The sequence below is a fragment of the Gossypium arboreum genome, chromosome 1, assembly GCF_025698485.1.
Source record: "Gossypium arboreum isolate Shixiya-1 chromosome 1, ASM2569848v2, whole genome shotgun sequence".
Taxonomy (NCBI): Eukaryota; Viridiplantae; Streptophyta; class Magnoliopsida; order Malvales; family Malvaceae; genus Gossypium; species Gossypium arboreum.
In genome coordinates this window covers 373,033-392,743 of record NC_069070.1, presented here as the reverse complement: position 1 = coordinate 392,743, position 19,711 = coordinate 373,033, and the positions used below count along the sequence as shown (strand labels likewise).

At 28.6% G+C, this 19,711-nt stretch overlaps 3 protein-coding genes across 4 annotated transcripts; 1 reads left to right on the top strand and 2 right to left on the bottom strand.

Moving 5' to 3' along the window:
* Positions 1-779: 779 nt before the first annotated feature.
* LOC108480245 (protein RGF1 INDUCIBLE TRANSCRIPTION FACTOR 1) lies at positions 780-2,725 on the top strand. The gene is made up of 4 exons (XM_017783158.2): positions 780-1,072; positions 1,192-1,398; positions 1,482-1,697; positions 2,053-2,725. The coding sequence occupies exons 1-4, from the start codon at positions 1,070-1,072 to the stop codon at positions 2,296-2,298; spliced, it is 672 nt and encodes a 223-aa protein (XP_017638647.1). The 5' UTR covers positions 780-1,069; the 3' UTR covers positions 2,299-2,725.
* A 10,792-nt stretch (positions 2,726-13,517) lies between these two features.
* Positions 13,518-15,429, bottom strand: LOC108482695 (protein TORNADO 2-like). Its single transcript, XM_017785815.2, has 2 exons — positions 14,883-15,429; positions 13,518-13,987 (listed from the first exon to the last, which is right to left on the bottom strand). The coding sequence occupies exons 1-2, from the start codon at positions 15,378-15,380 to the stop codon at positions 13,676-13,678; spliced, it is 810 nt and encodes a 269-aa protein (XP_017641304.1). The 5' UTR covers positions 15,381-15,429; the 3' UTR covers positions 13,518-13,675.
* Positions 15,430-16,297: 868 nt separating this feature from the next.
* On the bottom strand, positions 16,298-19,148 carry LOC108482160 (inositol oxygenase 4-like). Of its 2 annotated transcripts, XM_017785273.2 has the most exons (11): positions 18,901-19,148; positions 18,698-18,800; positions 18,380-18,461; positions 18,103-18,307; positions 17,849-17,908; positions 17,717-17,769; positions 17,499-17,621; positions 17,336-17,405; positions 17,174-17,252; positions 16,556-16,637; positions 16,298-16,471 (listed from the first exon to the last, which is right to left on the bottom strand). In XM_017785273.2, exons 1-11 carry the CDS (start codon positions 18,923-18,925, stop codon positions 16,445-16,447), a joined length of 909 nt encoding a protein of 302 aa, XP_017640762.1. In that variant the 5' UTR covers positions 18,926-19,148; the 3' UTR covers positions 16,298-16,444. The 2 variants fall into 2 exon arrangements, with proteins under 2 accessions (XP_017640762.1, XP_052882936.1); XM_053026976.1 differs by lacking the exon at positions 16,556-16,637.
* Positions 19,149-19,711: the final 563 nt, after the last annotated feature.

Genomic DNA, 19,711 nt, shown 5'->3' with positions numbered 1-19,711 from the left:
TGATGTAAATGGTGCAATAATTCTCAAGAAATATGACCGACCAAAACCAAACCTCATGCTGTTAGGGCCAACCTTGATATCAACATGTTTCCTCCCTATTCTACACTCTAAAATCCAAACGCCTAAACTCTCATGAATTGGGTTTTTCTTTTCCCACCAATCTGTCCTCATTTCCCTTTCATTTTGAAAAATTTTGTGAAGCTATAATCAATAAAATGACATTTCACAAACTAAAATTTTCAAAAGGCTTCAAAACAAAGAAGAGGGATATGAAAGAACAAAAATTCAACATATTTAATCTATTTACTGATGTTAGATTAGCGATGTAGATGAGTAGAGTAAGATTTAAGGTAAATACATATAATATGAATATCACATATATAAAAAAATACATATTTAAACCTTTTTCAATATCGTGTAAAATAATCTAACCTGATCATATAATTTATACTTTGATACATATGTACTTAGATTTATTCTCAAAATATATATACACAATCCATGTAAAAATAAATAAATAAATGGTGGATAGGATTTCCATTTATGTTAAAATAGATACAAACATTTGATGCTATATATTCACTATTGAAAGTAGTTTCATATCTATCCTTCCATCACATTAAAATAAGAAAAGAAAAAGACAATATCATAAATCACTAATTTAAAATTTAATCATATAAAGAAAACATTGTCCACTCAATAATGGGTGTCTATTAACACATAAATTAATCACATTTTTTATAAAAAATAATTAAATAAAATGATAAGACCAAAGTTGGTGAAAATGAAAGAAAGTGAAATTAAAAGGGAAGGTGGAGGTCGGTTCCTTGCACTTCAACGCACTTAGCTTCGGACTCAGCTTCCGACTTAAGGTTCGGGTGTGGACTTTGCTTTAGATAAGAACCACATCCCCTTCTTCTTCCCCTTCTAATTCCCATTTTCAATATTTTCTCTCTCTAAAATCTCACTTCAAAACAAGTCTCTTTTTTTTTTTTAAACTAAGTTCAAGCTGGCGATCGAAAATCAAGAATCCACTGTCCGTGAAATCAAGCCTAAGAACAGAAGAATCATGGTAAAATCTTTATAAAGTGTGGTTTAATGAAAAAAAAATGGTGTTTTGATTTGGGTATTCACTGAAAAAAAAAACGGGTGTTAATGAAAAATGGTGTCTTTTTTTTTTTTTTGGTATAGGGAGGTGGTGGACCTGATGAAGAAGACAACAATAACGAGAAGTGGCCGCCATGGTTGAAACCTTTATTGAAAGAACAATTCTTTGTTCAATGCAAGCTTCATATTGAGTCTCATAAGAGTGAATGCAATATGTATTGCTTGGATTGTATGAATGGTTCTCTTTGTTCTTTTTGCCTTGCTTATCACAGGGATCATAATTACATTCAGGTTTGGTTTTTTTTTCCTTACATTTTCTCAACATCCAAACAGGGTATTGACTCGACTGCTAATGTGATTTTGTTTTGGAACAGATAAGGAGATCTTCGTACCATGATGTAATAAGGGTATCTGAGATACAAAAATATTTGGACATATCTGGTGTTCAAACTTATGTAATAAACAGTGCTAAGGTAGTCTTCCTCAATGAAAGGCCTCAACCAAGGCCTGGTAAAGGTGTTATCAATACTTGTGAAGTCTGTGATCGTAGCCTTGTTGATAACTTTCGGTTTTGCTCCCTTGGTTGCAAGGTAATTTTTTTTTTTTAATCTTTCATCTACTTTTTAATTGTTCATCTCCATTTTTCCTTACTGCCTCCAACTTTATTCGCCTGTGTAATCAACAATAATGCTGATTTATTTTGAATCTAGACCCGAACCTGGACTAAAATTGAATTATAAAATTTTGAGAGCTCAAAATATAATATTATGATGTATATTTTGGAAGGTATTTAGTTTTTTTTTAGGCCAAAATACAATCTGATCATATATTGCATAAATTTTTGGGGTCAAGCCTCTGCCTGCTGCTTTTAAATTTTAAATTCGTCGGAAGTTATATGAAATCGAAATGATTTTAAAGTTTGGAATTGACGCGATTGAAATGCAGATTGTTGGGACGTCAAAGGATTTTCAAAAGAAGAAAAGGCAACTAGCGATGGTATCGTCGGACTCTGAGGATTCATACAGTAGTAGTAGCCATGGTAATCCAAGGAAGAATGACGACAACAACAACAAAGTTCGTAGTTTTAGTCCATCGACGCCCCCTCCGACTTCGGTTAATTACCGAAATGCTAAACGTAGAAAAGGGATTCCCCAGCGAGCTCCAATGGCAGGACTAATCATACAATATTAAAGCTCCATAGCCTTAAAGTTTAGACATATACACAATGTGATGGCCACAATGCCCCACCACAACTCTTTCCCTAAAAAAGATCCGGCATTGTCACATTCCCCTCCCATTCTCAAGTGTTTTGTAAATAGAAGCAAGCAAAAAACATACAAGTGGGAGAACAAAGTGGAAAAATAAGCCCCACGCATAGGATTAGGATTGTCCAAAGATCGAATTCGAGATCGATGTGAATTGAAGACTTAAATATAAATCTTTTATCATCGTCGAATAGGTTAGTTTTCGTTTTTTCTTCACATTGTGTACATAAGGGTTTGGTTTTGGCAAATTGTAATGGGGATTGGGGAATGAATGGAATATGTAAATATAACAGTGTTATAAAGAGGATGGAAGGGTTTTCTATAAATAAATAAAATGATTGTATGTTGTATGATTGATTGCTTCTTTTCTTTTACTTATTTTAAGAAGATTTTTACTTTCTTGTATGAAACAAGATTTTAATTATTACTCTTCTACTTTGTACTTGCAATGTTTTCTCGTAATATTATTTTTGAGATTTAAACTTTAATTTTTTATATTTAATTACGTTAACTTAAAATGTATAAAAATTGTTATGTGATAATTAAGATTTTTGTTGAAATTTGATTCGATTAATTTGACTCGATTTAATTAAATTTATCTCTTTTAAAAAATTAAAAATCATAATTAAAACTTAAATAATTTAAAAATTATGTAAAGAAATATATGGGGTGGCACGTGTGAGGTGAGTATGATTTGGATTGGCACGTGTCAAACGTGAAATGGATGGGTGTCTTGATTCTTGGAATCGTGAATAAAGTAAGCCGCCTCTTGAAAGGCGGTTTGTTTGATACTTTATTTTTGGTTTGTTAGCCAAGTAGGATTATTTTATTACATATTTAGAACGTGGGCCACGTCAAACTGTCATTAGATGCTGACCCTTGGATCTCTTAACTGGTGGCGTGGAGCATGGTTTTGATGATTGATTGATTTATTGGCTCTCACAAATCCCAAGGCGTCAATTTTTGGAGGTAATATATATCATGTTCAATTAATGTATGCTATATAGATGTTTTATGTGTTGACGTAAGAGTTAGAGAATCTATCGTTTTAAGTGTAGTTTAAATTTAAGTTTTAATAATCGTATTATTGTTAAGATTTTATATTTTTTTAAAAATTTTAAGAAGTTAAAATATAATTTTATCATATATTAATTTATAATTTTATTATTTTTAAAAATTAAATATTTTTTATTTTAAAGATTAAAGTATAATTTTATTATATATAAATTTATAATTTAATAATTTTTGGAGGGTTAAAATTTAATTTTTTATTTTTGGGGAGAGACAAAGCCCCTGTCTACTCCTTTACATTTGCCCTTGCTGAGGGAAATGAAAAAGAAAAGGAGTCCAAAACAGGGACAGAGTTGGAGAAGGAGATTAGTTGGCTGCTTTGGTTGTGCTTCAAAGATGTATTTAAGGGGATCTCCCTTAGGCTACATTTTTTTTTTTATTCGTGAAATGTCATCGGATATCATAGAGACTAAGTTTCTTTATTAGATCGATAATATAATTTGATAAGATTTAATTACTAGGTACGTAGATGACAGACGACATCAATTCTATTAAATAAGATCTTTTAATTTTAGTGAAATTTGTTAATTTAAATATACTATTGTTTTACTCAACTTATTAAGGTACAACTTAAATATATGTCGATTAAAGTAGAGGAACCAAAATTATACTAAATTAAATCAAAATTTGGCCATTAGAATCAACTCATTAATATGGCAATGGAACCTCAAACCCAAAAACCATACAAGATGTATAAATTAATAAACTTCATCCCTAATTTGTTGAAGCAAAGAACTAAATTTATGATTAGTATCGTCTTGATTATTAAAAATATTTGTGTGTTAGTGGCTATTGTGGTGGTGGCCTTGTAGGATATCACAATATGGCCATATAGGGAAAAGGGAAGTGGTGAAAGGGGATACCACTCCACCATCCTTTTGAATTGATTTGATCCATCATGCTGTATACATGAAATACACACCATGTAAAATTATAATAAATTTAATTTTTTTAAATAAAATCTCGAGTACAAATTTTGTAAATAAAAAATATTTTTATTTATAAATTTAATTTAATTTAATTCTAAATTTAATTAAAATTTAATATAACTATCGAATGTAAGAGAATCTCGAAAAAAACAAAAACAAAATACACACCATATGCATGATGTTTGATGCTAATATGCTTTTTTTTATTTGGAACCCTTTCATCACTTGCCTTTAATGCAATAAAATACAACATGAAATAGGGTCCCTATGATCACAACCATGTTGTCGTTTATTTTAATTTAATAATCCTTATCTTATATGCTTTATATTTCTAGGATATAGCCGATCTTTGGCATCTAATTTCCATCTACCAAATATGGGTCCATAAAGCATCCCACTCGATCAACAATTTCACATTCATAATTAATTCATTTGTCATTCATCACTTCACCAATTTAATTCAGATTTTAGTTTAATAGTAAAGTTAATATGTTGTACATTTTTTTGAGATGTTTGAGTTTATCCTTTTTAAATTATATTTGGGTTTTCAATTTAAAGTTAATTCATCAAATTTTTTTTACGTTTAACATATCGTTTGGTACATAAATTTGACATTTTTTCTTAATGTGGTACTTATATAATTTTTGGTCTAATCTGATACTTGTTTTTGACAAAAGTGATGTATTTTGATACCCAAAGGTAATGAGGTTAATTTTGATATTTGATTTGAATTGTAGGGTTGATTCGATAAAAGTTAATTGCTAATATTATTTTGTTTGAATTTTTATGATTTTGTTAATTGGATAAATTTAGTGTTAATTGTGAATTTGTTTAATTATGTGTTTAATTTTTCAAATACAATCTAATGGATGATATCTAATTTGAGTTTTAGGGTTGATTTAAATAAAGTTAATTGCTAATTTATTAGCTAATTATGAATTTTTATCAAATCAACTCTAAAATCTAAATTGAACACTAAAAAGTTAACATTGTTATTTTTAGGTACCAAAATGTGTAACTTTTGTCGAATACAAATACCACATTGAACAAAAAAATAACATAAGTATCGTATTGGGAAAAAAATATCAAACTCAATTATCAAAATATACATAAAACCCTTAGATTCTATGCATGTCGTTCAATTGACAATAACATGGATTACTTTGCATTTTATTTTTGGTGAAATACAAGAATAGGGTAAATCTTGAATAATAAATAAGACCAGCACAACTCGAACTTAAATCACACTTGAAACGGTAAACACTTTAACCATTATGTCATCATATGGGGTTTAGATTATGACAAATGTTTGTGATTGTGGAAATGTCTAAATTTTATCTACTTCTAAAATGGCAGAGGTACCCATCCCCAAAATTTTTAAAATTTGATTTTATTCTCTATATTATATAAAAATGATAAATTTGGAAATATTTTAGTTTAAATCCTTAATTTCATTAATTTTATATCTCTTTTACCTTTTTATTCAATTAAATCTATATATTTAAGAACCCAAATTATGCCCTGTTGGGTTTTCATCTTTACTTGAGTTTAAATTATAATTATAAAAAAATCAATATATTTGTATTCTATTTTTCATTATATATTCATAAAAATACAATATTTAATGCAAATTTTAGTTTATGTTTTTCTTTTGTAATATAAAATAGTTCTACACTTACTTTAATTATATTATTTGTTTTATTAATATTATTGATTCTTTAATAATAAAAATTAATTTATATAAAATTATTATTTGATATATTTACAGGATGAAACTTTTTAACTCCACAAACTGAATTGAGATTTTGACACTTATCTTATTTTTAAAAAATTGAAATACAACTCAATAACAAAATTATTTTAGCTTAACCTCTTATACTAAGTAATTACCTAAATGAGGATCCCCAAATTGTTTCTAGGTCTTAATTTCATATATAAAATTTTTCCGATTACATTACAAAAGAGAATGAGTTCTAGATTTGTTATACCACCTTTGTTGAGTGATGTATCCGTTTCCTATACTATTCATCTATCGCCATTATTAAAGATCTTGTATTGACAAGACAACTATCGTCTATAACTAACTCAATTTATAACATCACATCAATATCCTACAAGACCATGTTACAGAATGAGCTGTCTACCAATAGGATGCTTCTACGTAACACCTTAGCCCTCGATATAAAATCCCATTGAGAGACATTAGAATGAATTTCTCTCTCTTAGGACATCACACCTTTCACCCATCTCCCTCTTTTACTGACATACATTTAATCAACTTAAACCAATACAAATTTTATCTTTGTTTTGGAGAAAAGAAAATTATTATTATTATTATGGTGAAAGGCAAAGAAGATGTTGATTGAGTGGATAAGAACGAATGTGCTTAGTTAGGCATTAATGTTAGGTCCCTTTTCTGAAATGCCAAAGTTGTTTAAAAAAAAAATTTAATTGTGATGCAAACCCTTCATCAAAACCCCCATATGGTGTCAATGATTGAGGGTCACATTTTTGCAATCATATATTATGGAACCCATCTTGGAAGGACCTCTCCCTTCTAAAAGAAAATTGCTTTCGATTTTTATATGAAATTGTTTAACTGTCCAATGTGTTTTATTATTTGGATTTGATTGGCTTTTGGTTTTTGTTGAAGCACATTTTGTGATATTATTATTGGATAGGGTTTAGGGTGGGCAATAACTGGCCAACGATAGGCTTCATGAGCCATCCCTCATAAAATTGTTCCCCTATGCTTACGTTAAGTTGTCCATATAAATTCAAATTTGAAAATTCGATTCAATTAATTATTATTTTAAATCTTAATTCGTTTTTTTAAAAAGAATATCTAATGCATTATTTGAATAAACTTTATAAACAGGTTGAGACGTAATTTATTTTATAGGGTATAATAAACAAAATAAGAATAAATTTAAAATTATACATGAACTTTGGTCTAATGTGTAATTTTATACATGAACTTTAATTTTGTACATTTTATACATGAAATTTTGGTTTGATTTAATTCTTACAAATTATTAACACAATTATTGACATAACAACATTTTATGTTGTTATATTGCATACAAAAATAATTATATTTATCCAATATATAAATAAATTGATGTATTTATTTCTTTAAATGTGTATGATTGAATCAAAATTAAAGTTTCATGTATACATTTGAACCACAATCAAAGTTTCATGTGTATGATTGCGCCAAATCAAAGTCTATACATCAAATTGCACATTGATTTAAAGTTCATGTATAGTTTTGAGATGTATCCCAAAAAATATTTACTATATAAACAAATAAGGCACTTACAAATTTTCATTCACAAGTCTCAAAACTCCACAAATTGTCAAATAATTACCCAAATTTTAAATCCTAGATTCTTAAACCTTAAAACTCTAAATCCTAATGGAGAATGTCTAAGGAAGGGTGGATTGTAACGAGCCGAGTTGCATCCCCCCAAAGTTTTGAAAATTTTCATTAGATTCATAAAAAAATTAATTAGGTTCTCAAAATTTTTTAAAGTTCTCGTTACGTTTTTCAATTTTTTAAGAAAATTTAATTAGAGCCCTCAAATTCTTTTGTAAATTCTCATTAAATCTCTAAAACTTTTGAAAGTTTTAATTAGATCTATTAAAATTTTTAAAAACTCTTATTAAATCCCAAATCTTATAAAAAAAACTTAAGCCTCAAGTGCTAAAATTCGCTATTGTACCAAGTCATAAACATGAATTGATCTGATTTAGACTGATCCAATCCAAAATTAATATAACTAGTTGAATTAACATGTTTGTGCTGAAGCACAAAGATTATAGTGAATATTTATTTGAATGCCAATTAATTTTTTCAGTGTTGGAGTGCAAAGAAAATCATAGTAGAGAAATGGGTTTAAATCAATTGAGTCAAATTCTATGTCCAAAAGTTTTGGATATTATTTATGTATTTTGGTAAATTACAAAAAAATTCTAATAATAACACAATTAGTGTGATTCAATCTCAAATTATATTTGGGTTGAAAATTAAAATCAAATAATTTTCTTTTTAATCAATGTTAATTATTTTCACTTTGACATCATTTCGCATTGGGAGACAAATGTGTGGAAAAAGAATTAAGATATATATATATTTGACCCTTAATGAAGATATTACTTTTTGTTAGTTTGGAGTTGGCTACAACAATTAATTCACATTTCAGAGATGAACAAAAAAGTCAACTGTGAATTAAATATGTTTGTCTGAAGTCAAAACTGGTGTGTAGATTTAACAGTATTCTGAAAAAGCTTATATCTAGTTTATTTCATCATTTGTTTTACTAAGAAGTGATTTTTGGAGGTAGCATTTGCTTCAAGTATAGGACTTTCTATGTTTGACTTTAAATAATTACTTTGAGTTAGTAATTTTATATTTTAATAGTGTTAAGATTGTAAAATATAAAGGTAATTTTGATATCACATTTATCCCATTTTAATAATTTTAGTTTATTTTATAAAATGAAACAATAATTAATTAATCAAATTCTTCGATTCTTTGATATATAGTTCAAGTAATATGTTTTTTAAAGAGAAATTTATTAATTCATTTCATGAATAGGATCATACATTAGGGGAGGGGGAACAACAACCCCCGTCGTATGCGATGAAAGACAAACTCCATAAACACAACAAAGGCTTCAGCCTCAGTATCAATGAACCATTATGGCACGTTAATAATTGGCTCTGTCAGACTGTCACAACTCAAGCACGACATATTTGGAGTGATTGTAAACACTTAATACGATAAGAAAATCAGCCTCGGATGGTCTAAAACGGTGGGAAAAAATCGACAAAAAATCGAGCATCCACCAAACTAGATAGGATAACAAATAATTAGATATTACTTGCAAAAGCAAGACCATATGAAATAATAACAAATAATTAGATATTATTTTTATAATAAATTTACCATTTTTTTTATCAATTTCGTCAAATTTACCATTAAATCATAATAAATAACATATTCTATTAAAAAAAAATCCATCTTTCTTTCTCCTATCACTTTGATTAAAAGGGAAATTCTAGTTGCTTATATCTCCTCCCTAAATTCTAGGAGTTCAATTGCATTTTTTTCCCTTTACTCAAAAAATGAGAAAACAAGTCTTTGTATGCTAGATCAAAGAGCAAACGGTTCCTTTCTATTAAAAATTTCATCTATTTCTATTGTTAAAAACGAGTGTAGTTGGCGAAATAACCAAAAAGCTACACGATGTGCCACGTGTATATAATGTTAATGTACAATGACCAATTTTTAACAATAAAAATAGATGGAACTTTTAACAGAATAACCAATTTAGTTTTTAATCTAATGTATAATAATTAATTTACTCAAATTTTTTAATAAAAGAAGCAAAATCTAATACGACTCGTAATACAATAGCCTTCATAATACTTTTACTAGCAAGTATGCCTTTAGAATATTTAATGTTAAATGCAATAATGATTAACTTTTTTTAACATATAAATAATCCGTTTTTTAGGCATGGAATCTTACCAAAAGAGAAAGAAAATCCGTAAAGATGTTGTGCATGTGGTACATTAAAATATGGCCTATATATTGTATAATTATATAGCTAATGTGTTTTTGTCAAGATTAGGTGACTAATATGTAATTAAATGTAATTATATTCTACGTATTGATATTTTCTTGAGGACTCAATTGGATATTTCTTCATAAAGGGGCTTGATTGATTTTCAAAAAAAAAATTAATTCTCAAGCCAAATTCTATTTAATCCATCGTAAACTTAAAAAGTTAGTAACATAGTACACACATATAAGCCCTTAATTTATTAGAAGAAGTGATTAGAAATCCCGAAAAAATTAGTCTCTATAAACAGTAAGATTTTACCCAAAAAATTGATCTAATCTTTTTCTGACTACCAACGTACAGAATCCAACAATAACATTAGAAATAATCTAAAAGGATGAAATTATGAAAAATTAAAACATAGAAATTAATTCCCGAATTAACATACTAAAGTGTAAAAAAAACCAAAATTTGACCACAAGATTTCCTAAAGACGATGATACAAGAGGTTACAAAAATGTTTTAGCATGAGCCTTTGACTATTACAAGGATTAGGATAAGTCAAATCTCTCTGACCCAAAAAAGTATGTCTGTTGTCTGAATTTATTACCATAGTGCTGTGTCTTTTTCAACTTTGGGGCATAGAAACTTGGTATCCGGTATTGGTGTTTTAAGACAGCAACCATGAAAACTGTAGGAAGCAAAGTCAATTAGACTATTGATTCCATTAATGAACTAATTATTCTCCTTAACCATCATTGTTTTGAATTAACAAAGCTTTGACATCATTCCCCATGGGGCTATAAAAAATTAATTGAATAAAAATGGTCAACTTTTAGTTTTGGTCCCTTTACAATGCTTAAATTTGAAGGATAGTCTCAATATTTTAATTTGGTATAATTTGATACCTATAATTTTATAATGTAGTTAGTTTGTTAACAACAATAGTTATTTTTTAATTTAAATGCTAACTTTAATTTCATGAAAACACATCTTCTTTCCTAAACCAAAAAAAAAACCCAACAATATGATAAGTTGAAATAAATCTTTAATAATAAAAATTTACATCAACATTTTAATTAAATCAATTAAAACTTATGGACTAATTAAATCACAAATTTAAACCTAATAGAAGAACCAAAATCGATGACTTTATTATATAATTGGTTTTTTTAAAAGTTGAAACTAGCATATAGATTTTTTATTAAAAAATAAAGATATTCGGGATGGGTGTGAACTAAAGAATCGAATATAAATCTTTTACAATTCAACCTATAATTCATTTAATAAGATTTAGTAAAGCTTCTAGCTAGTTAATTTAACAATGGTTTTATTAATTAATACCGAGTTCATTAACCATAAATTCTAAACCCTAAACATATAATTATGGGCAAACACTTTAAAGAAATTAATTAACTTTAATATAGTATGTATTGATATGTGATTCAGTGCACCATGTGAGGCGTTCATCAAATATTTTAAAATTCAAATCAACTCAACTTAAATTGATTTGATCTAAAATCAATCCTTTAATATTATAATGAATTTCTCACTTTAATCATTTTATTATATTTTTTAGTTAATTTGACCCCTACTTTTAATATTCCATAAGTCACGTTAGCCCATTGACCATTTAAACCAATCAAATGAGAACACATGGACAATAATAAGAGGATTAAAGTGAGAAATTCACTATAATACAAGACCAAAAACATATATTGAACCTTAATTTCTAGACATGCATAGGATGAGTCATATTGACTAAAAAAATGTCTTGGTACCCTCATTTGTGTTCAATTTAAGCCTGTGACCTGAAATCGAAGGACGAAAAGTCAAGTAGCTTGTTACCATTGTTTTACATTAAAGAACGGTTTGAAATTTGAGTCCCATTCAGTGACCCACACACAGAGTCCAGTCCTTGCAAACCTACCAAACCCCCACCACAAACTTAAGTGTAGACTGCAAGTTGTGGCCAAGTACATGCGACGAGCCCTCGGCTTTTGGCAATTGACTTAAAAACTTTGAACCAGTCAATGCCTCTTGTAATTGTGTGTCTATTTTGGCTGACATGACATCACTGACATTTTAGTGACGAGAATTCGACACAATTCATTTACCGTTCGGGTTGAAGGGTAAAGTTGAATTTGAATTATGAAATTTTTAGTGAGTTAAAAATATAATTTTGTTATTATATTAATATAAAATTTTATAATGGATTAAATTATAAATTTTTTATTTTTGGAGAGGGCATGATTTAATTTTAAATTTTAGAAAAAGTCGAAATATAATTTTATCATTAAATTAATTTAAAACTTTAAAAATACTCAAGGGATTAAAGGGGTATTTTTCTTTTTTCTTTTTTTTTGGGGGGGGAGAATGTTCGGGTTGTTTTTATCTTAAGATTTAGGGTTCGGGTTTTTTTACTCAAGTCATTACGTGTTCGGGTTATTTTAAATTTTAATCATTTCAAATTCATGTCAATCCAAGTTACTTCCAAGGGCCAATCTACAAGATTGTTCAAGGGGAGTCAAAAGAAAGTTACCATTATATTAATTTGTAATTGCATAAAATTTTAAAGGACTAAAAGGACAATTTTACCACATTGAAGGCCAAAGCAATCTTTGGTTAGTTGTTAGGGATAATTTATGGTTCAAGTCATTTTAAGATTTGAATTGTTTTAATTTTGAGCCAGTTTTAAGCAACTCTAATTTAAATGAATTCAATTTGTTTAATTTTTTTTAATTAAATTGGATTGAATTTGAATTCGAATTGAATAATCAAATTTAGTTAATAATTTATAGCTCTAGTGATGGGAATACTTATTGTTTCCTTGGTTTCGGACAAAGATAACAAAAAATAGAAGACATAAGTATTGCTATTATCCCATGTAAAGCAGGCAATATCTTATCCAAAAATATGTTCCTAACACTCAACTAATTCTACTTTCCTATTGTAAGTCGAAGAAATGAAAGACATATTTTGGTCCTGTCTGGACGCCAGGTCCATAGACTTCGGCCTGATTTTGAGTCCAATTAAGTATGTCAAATAAAAATAGTTCAATCTAGTTCTACAGTTTTGGGCTTATAGTTGCTGAACTGAGTATGGATTTAGTTTTTATTTTTCAATTTCATCATTTTAGTCCTTATACTTTTTTTATTTTAAAATTGCAGTCCTTATTCAAATAGTAATAGTTAAATCCATTAATTAAAGGGTAAACTATATCAGTAGTCACTCGACTATAATTCTTTTTCTTTTCTAGTCGCCCGGCTATTCAATTTTATCTTTTTTGATCAATAGTTGTGACTAATGTAAAAATAAAAACACCCAAAAATCCAAGATAGTTGGGTGATTAAAAAGACAAATTTGAATAGATAAGTGACTATTTTGTAATTTTTCATAGTTAGTTGATCAAAAAAGAAAAAAACAAATAATAGTTGGGTGATTACTAATGTAGTTTACCCTTCACTAAAATGACATCGCTTTTCTTTTTTGAGCATTACGTGAAAATAATAAACTAACATGGCATTACATATGTAATAATATATTTTCTGTATAAGATTTCAAGAATAACATGATTTAACTTCACAAATTTAACAACTACCATTTGAATCAATATCTAAATTTTTAAATATATATATGTATATATAAACTAAAAATGATTAAATCAAATTATAAAGACTAAATCCCGCAACATGCACATATTATAAAGACTAAAACCCACACAGTTACCTGCTTACGAGTAACCTTGTCGGTATTTTCTAAATATGTCCTCAGTTTGGGCATTCCTAAAGGCACAACACCCAACTAAATACACACATATCAAAGCAATAAGAGTTACAAGCAATATTATGTCGGCCCTTCTCCATTCTTGTTTCAAACTTGCTAGCAATCCTGCCTTGCAAGAATTACAGCTATAACAGAGCTTTGTTTGGTCGTTGTTCCATTGAATGCAATCAGGGTCAGCAATGTTGTTAATGGGACTGATCCAATTTGTTGGGTTCACAAATGTGTATCCACACTCTGTTGGTGGCTTACAACACCCTGACTGTAAAACAAAATTAAGAACATAAAGATAAAAAGTTGAGAGAATACACTGGGAAATTACGGTTATTTAGTGTCATTTGAATGGGATTAGATTGGCCGGTTGAATCAAGAACTGGTCTATATATTAGTCTAGACATAGGGCTAAATATGGGCATAGACAATGTGGACAATGGCTTTAGCCTCCAAAAATAATAAATCTATCATTTAACCCCTTTAAAATTTATGAAATTACAAGTTACTGTAACAGTAAAATTATACTTTGGCCCACTAAAATTTTATAATTTATCTCAAGTCATCCTTAAGGTAATTTTCTAGCTTCACCTGTGGGGGGTTGAACTAGCATTTGAGAGAACCATTTGGAACCAGTAAAAAAATTAAAAATTGAGACAAAACTGATGATTGAAATGGTTTTATAAAATTTTAATATGTTTTGATTTTTATTAATTTTAATTATTTTTGAGCTGGCGATTAAATTAATTGAACCGAATTATAACAGAACAATTATATAAGAGTTATTGATTATTTTAATTTAGTTAAAAATTATATTTGAAAATATTTATGAAAAGACTTGAAATTTTATCAAATAATATCCAAAACCAAAAATAAAACTCATTTTATTAAAATAAGTCTAAAATTTCAAAACTAAGAACCCAACCAAATTGAACCAAATTTACCCCTAGGTTCTTTTAATTTGATTAATGATCGATGACAATCCGAAACTGCCATTAAACACCTAAATTGACAGCTATGCTAACAGAAATGACATAGTTGATGTAATATTTGATACTTTAAGGATCTAATTAAAATATTTTGAAGTTCGAGGAACTTTTATGAAATTAACCCTTTTCAAAATAAATCCTGCAATTCAGAATAAGCAGATAAAGTGGGGGATTTACCTCAATGGGAGTCAAATAAGCCCTAAAGAAATCCATAGCCATTGTATAAGTTTGGTTCAAATCAGGACAAATCTGTGTTGAACTCAAACATGTTTCAATCCTTTCCCACTTGTAAGAACCTCGTACTCTCCTTTGAAGCCATATTGAAAAATCTTCCAAGTGATATTCCAAATATGCCCTATTAGGAACAATGTGACCTGACCCTCTAATGGTGACCATATACGTGAAAATAACCAAACATGCAAGCAATATGATAAGCACTAGCATGCCAACAAGGTAAGCCATAAGTAACCATGGGATACGCCAAAATGCTCCTACAAAACCTGCTAGCGCCATAACCAAGATTAAGACACCTAATGTTATTACAGGCCATAGCAAAATTTTAAGACAAGAGTCGGCCGGTTGATTCGAAAGCCAGATTCCGGCACCAAGGATCGGGATTGAGAGCAACATAGCAACAAAGTTGATTGCACCTATCACATTGTTGCTCAATGCCATTTTTTTGCCTTTGGTGAAGGGAAGGGGGGGGGGAATAATGAAAATGGAATTTGCCAAAGGGGGTATAAGATAGAGGTTTTGTTATGTAATCCCCACAAGTTTTTGTTCTTTGCTTTGGATCCAAGAAAGGTACTAAAGCAAAGTAGTTTATAACAAATTTTAAAGGGCTTCTTTTTAGGTTCTTTATAATCATTTTTTAGTACTATGTTTTGAAAAGGGAAAAGAAAAGAATCTCAAGAAAAACACAAAATTGGACCGGCCAATTAAACCGAAAATTGATGATCCAATCAGTTTAACCGGTACTATGAGACTAGTGTAACATTAGTTAAACTAAATAAAAGACCGTTTCAATTGAATTTAAACTAGTTTAAATATTTAATTTTGTTCTTAAAATTTATAAAAGAGTTAATTATACTAGACATCCCTAAACTATCAAGGTTGTATCAATAAAGTCCTTCAATTACTAAAATCGTAATTTTAACTGTTAAATTAGATGGCATATCTCATGTAACATAATTTAAAATCAAAATTTTAAAGAAAAAAATGATTGCCGTAAATTTTTACTTTTCTTTAAATTCTCCTTTTAAATTATATCACATAAGATTTGATGTTTCATTTAATAGTTAAATTAATAATTTTAATAATGAAAAGACTTTATTGATATAACATTGATAGTTGAAGGATGTAATTAGAATTTTTTTTTAAAAATTTTGCACTACCTTTTAGACTTTGCTTCTTTATTTCAACTTTGATTACTTACCAATGCTTCCTTAATCAACTAAATTTCATGCACATGCTTATATGCCTTGTTGCATCAAATAGAAGACCACATCATGCAATGATCTTCCCTATAATTAGAAATGATTTGGTCTTAACATTGATTTGATTAAGACAAATTAAACAAACCCACAAGCAAATTTGACAATAATAATTCAAGGATCTTTATTACTAATAAACAAAACAAGTCCTTTATTCACACTAAAAATATATAAAAAAAAAACATATGAAAATGGCATTAAGATCCTCATAAATATATCAGCTGTGTTTTGAGCCTTTGAAGCTTTTCACCATTTCAGCTTTGCTGGAAAATACTGCATTTAATCAAATATGAAAACTTTAGAGTTTATCATTGATTGAAGGGGAAAAAAGGGAAAATTGGAGTAAAAAGAGCTGACTTTTGCAATGAGGGATTCATAATATGGCTTCACCTTCTCAACATCAACCAAGAGTTTGCTTTTACTATAAAGGTCATATTTGCTGTCATAATTTCATGAAAAAGTCAATCCAAGTCAATTTTACAATCCATAAATACTAATTTTTTTGGGTTCATGGTAGGGCGAAACTAAAATATTACATTTGGGGGCAAGAGATGAACTATAAATTTTAAAGGGCCAAAGAGCAATTTTACTATTATACTAACTTGTAATTTCATAAATTTCAAAGGGACTAAAAGACACTTTAGCCATTTTTGAGTGGCCAAGGCCACTGCCTGCCCCCTTATAGGGGGAATTGACTTTTGCGTTTTTACACGAGTTAAAATACAAATTTTTCGTATAAGCTTATATCTTTTTAAATTTTAAAGGATTAAATTAAAATTATATCATTTTTGAAAGGTCTAAATACAATTTAACTATTTATTAACTTATGATTTTATAAAATTTAAATAGATCAAAGTGATAATTTCCTAATTTAGGGCCACCCTGCTCCTAACAATATAGTCCACAAGATTCAAACCCGAATTCCGAATAAATTAACAGTATAGTAAATTTGAGTAAAAAAAAAACACACTTTACTTGAATACTTTAAGCCATTTGAAGTTCTCTTTATCCTCTTCATTCATGAACTGAGAATAAGCTCCATACTTATGCAATGCTGCAATTAATATGTTGAAATTAAGTAAAATGGATTATGATATTTGGAGGCAAAACAGCATCGATATCAGAAAAAATGCTTACGATAGAACGAATGGTATCGGACGATGAACAATCCAGCAGAAGGCAATGTGGTTCCATTCTCCTTGGCAACCTGCATTACAGCATTATGACGTTGCAAGAAACAATTGAGTACTTTAGCTTAGAAGGATCTATATTAATGGGGTCAAAATGTATATATATATACCATGTACATATAATCATCATGCCCCCATGACATAAGCACATTGTCTAGTCCACATCCTTCAATGTAAACTCCATTTCTGGTATTATACTTTGGATTGTTGAAATCAGGGTTTTCCTTAAAATACTACAAACAAAAATGGTATGTCAATTTACACAAATTCATCATAGCTTTTTTTAATGAAAAAAAATGATTAAATTGATCAAAAAAGAAAAAAGAACCTTGTGATGAACATTGCTCTCATCAAATGCACATCCCACGGGGAATGTATCACCTGTTATAATCAAGCTATTTTTGTTAATGAAACACTGGCATTAAAGCAATATAAGATCTTTTTTTTTACTACCACTTACCAACAACAGCCCATTGTGGTAGCCCTCCAAATTTTGGAAGAACCAAGATTTTTCCAAGATCTGTAAAAGCAAAATTATCGTACCTTTTTACCATGAGATAAAAGTATCACAGAGGCTCTTATTATAAGGATGAATTTATCATTTTCTGAATAGAAATAATAAAATGCAATCTGTAATCCTACTCCTAATAGAAAAGCTTCAATGATGCTTTCACCGAAAATGAAAATTTTTATAGGATTTTTGTATTATTTTACCATGAATAAGAGCAGTCAAATGTAACCAATCTTCATTAGGATAATCTTTTCTAATTGCTTCAGCACTTTGCAACAAATGTTGAATTTGGGGTTCATCTAAATCAGGATCACTATCATCAACAACTTCATTGAGTAGTTCACAACATTCCCATATCCCCATTTCAGCTTTATCAAGCTTCATATATTCTTCCCTCATTTGCTTCACCTATACATTTTATTATGTAATTAAAATATGTTAATATATCAACTTTGCATATATACACACATTTTCACTTACAAAATCATAGGTTTGGTTAATATGACTTGATTTGTAATGTTGCTCAACAATGTCTTTTCTCCCATTATCTGCTTCATAATCCCTGTCAGTCATTTCAACAAACAGTGAATTAGCTATATTCAAAAACACCATTACACACACACGCACACATACATGCATGCATAAATACATCTCCATTGCTTCCTTCCCAATCAAAACCTGAAATTCAAAACAAAACCAATCCTTTGCACCCATTTTTTTTTTACTTCTCCTAGTTCTTCACATAACCATAGCACTGAATCATGAACTTTCACATACATACATATGTATATATATTACCTAAATGAGTTTCCAAAAGCATTCTTTTCAGGCAATGCAAATTCATCATTTGATACCAATTCATTAGCATCGAGCTGAATCTTTTGCCCCTTTGCTTGATCAACTAAACACCAGTAAATGACATTATTAATGATATTAAAATCATATAAATTCTAATCATAATTGAAAATGAAATGAAAAATAAAATAAAATGAACAAAATACCTTTGCCAATGCAAATAGTCACCATTTTTTACAGCAAAAATGAAAGGGTTATATAAGAAAAAAAAAATAAAAGAGAAAAGCAATGAAATGAGACTGTTTAAGAGATGAGAATTTATAGAAATGGAAGAATGTACTAAAATGAAAAAAGTTTTACTTTCCATTTTAATAAAGATTTGATTTGTTTTAGGGTTCTTTGGAATTTGGATGCTGACAGAGAAAAAAATCAATCTTTTTTATCTTCAAGCTAAAATGGTGGCAAAAATTTCTAACTTTCTATATTAAATACTGAACGAATCTCATTAATTAAGCAAATTTTTACTTTTGGCTGACTCAAATTTACGTGGATGGTCTTATCTTTTGCCATGAATTTGTGTTAATTCATTAATATAAATATATAAAGTTTTTTTCTTCTTCTTACAACGTATAATACTTTTGTAACTAATAAACCGATGACATGTTAATTGCTTTTTATTACATGTCACTAATTACATATGAATAAAGAAAAAATATAAATTTCACTAGTAGTCACTCAACTATTGATAATTTTATTTTTAGTCACTTAACTACGAAAACTTATAAAACGATTAATCAACTATTAGTAAATTTTTTTTGGTCGTTTAACTATTTAATTTTGTCTTTTTTTTCACCAGTAGGCTAACTATGGCAGCTTTTAAAGTTGATATAATAACAACTTTTACCCTCAACATTTATAAATTATGTCAATTTAGTCTTGATTTTAAAAAAATTAACCTTCAACATTTACACATTGTGTAATTTGATCTTTTGTAGTTTTGCTTTTCTTTGTGACATT

Coding starts and splice junctions, on each gene's coding strand:
- LOC108482695 (XM_017785815.2), bottom strand. CDS start 15,380: ATGGCATTGAGCAACAATGTGATAGGTGCAATCAACTTTGTTGCTATG. Junction 13,988..14,882: donor CTTATTTGACTCCCATTGAG/GTAAATCCCCCA, acceptor TTTGTTTTACAG/TCAGGGTGTTGTAAGCCACC.
- LOC108482160 (XM_017785273.2), bottom strand. CDS start 18,925: ATGGTGACTATTTGCATTGGCAAAG. Junction 17,770..17,848: donor ACCACAATGGGCTGTTGTTG/GTAAGTGGTAGT, acceptor TGATTATAACAG/GTGATACATTCCCCGTGGGA. Junction 16,638..17,173: donor AAATGGCTTAAAGTATTCAA/GTAAAGTGTGTT, acceptor AAATTATGACAG/CAAATATGACCTTTATAGTA.
- LOC108480245 (XM_017783158.2), top strand. Junction 1,399..1,481: donor GGGATCATAATTACATTCAG/GTTTGGTTTTTT, acceptor GTTTTGGAACAG/ATAAGGAGATCTTCGTACCA. Junction 1,698..2,052: donor TTTGCTCCCTTGGTTGCAAG/GTAATTTTTTTT, acceptor ATTGAAATGCAG/ATTGTTGGGACGTCAAAGGA.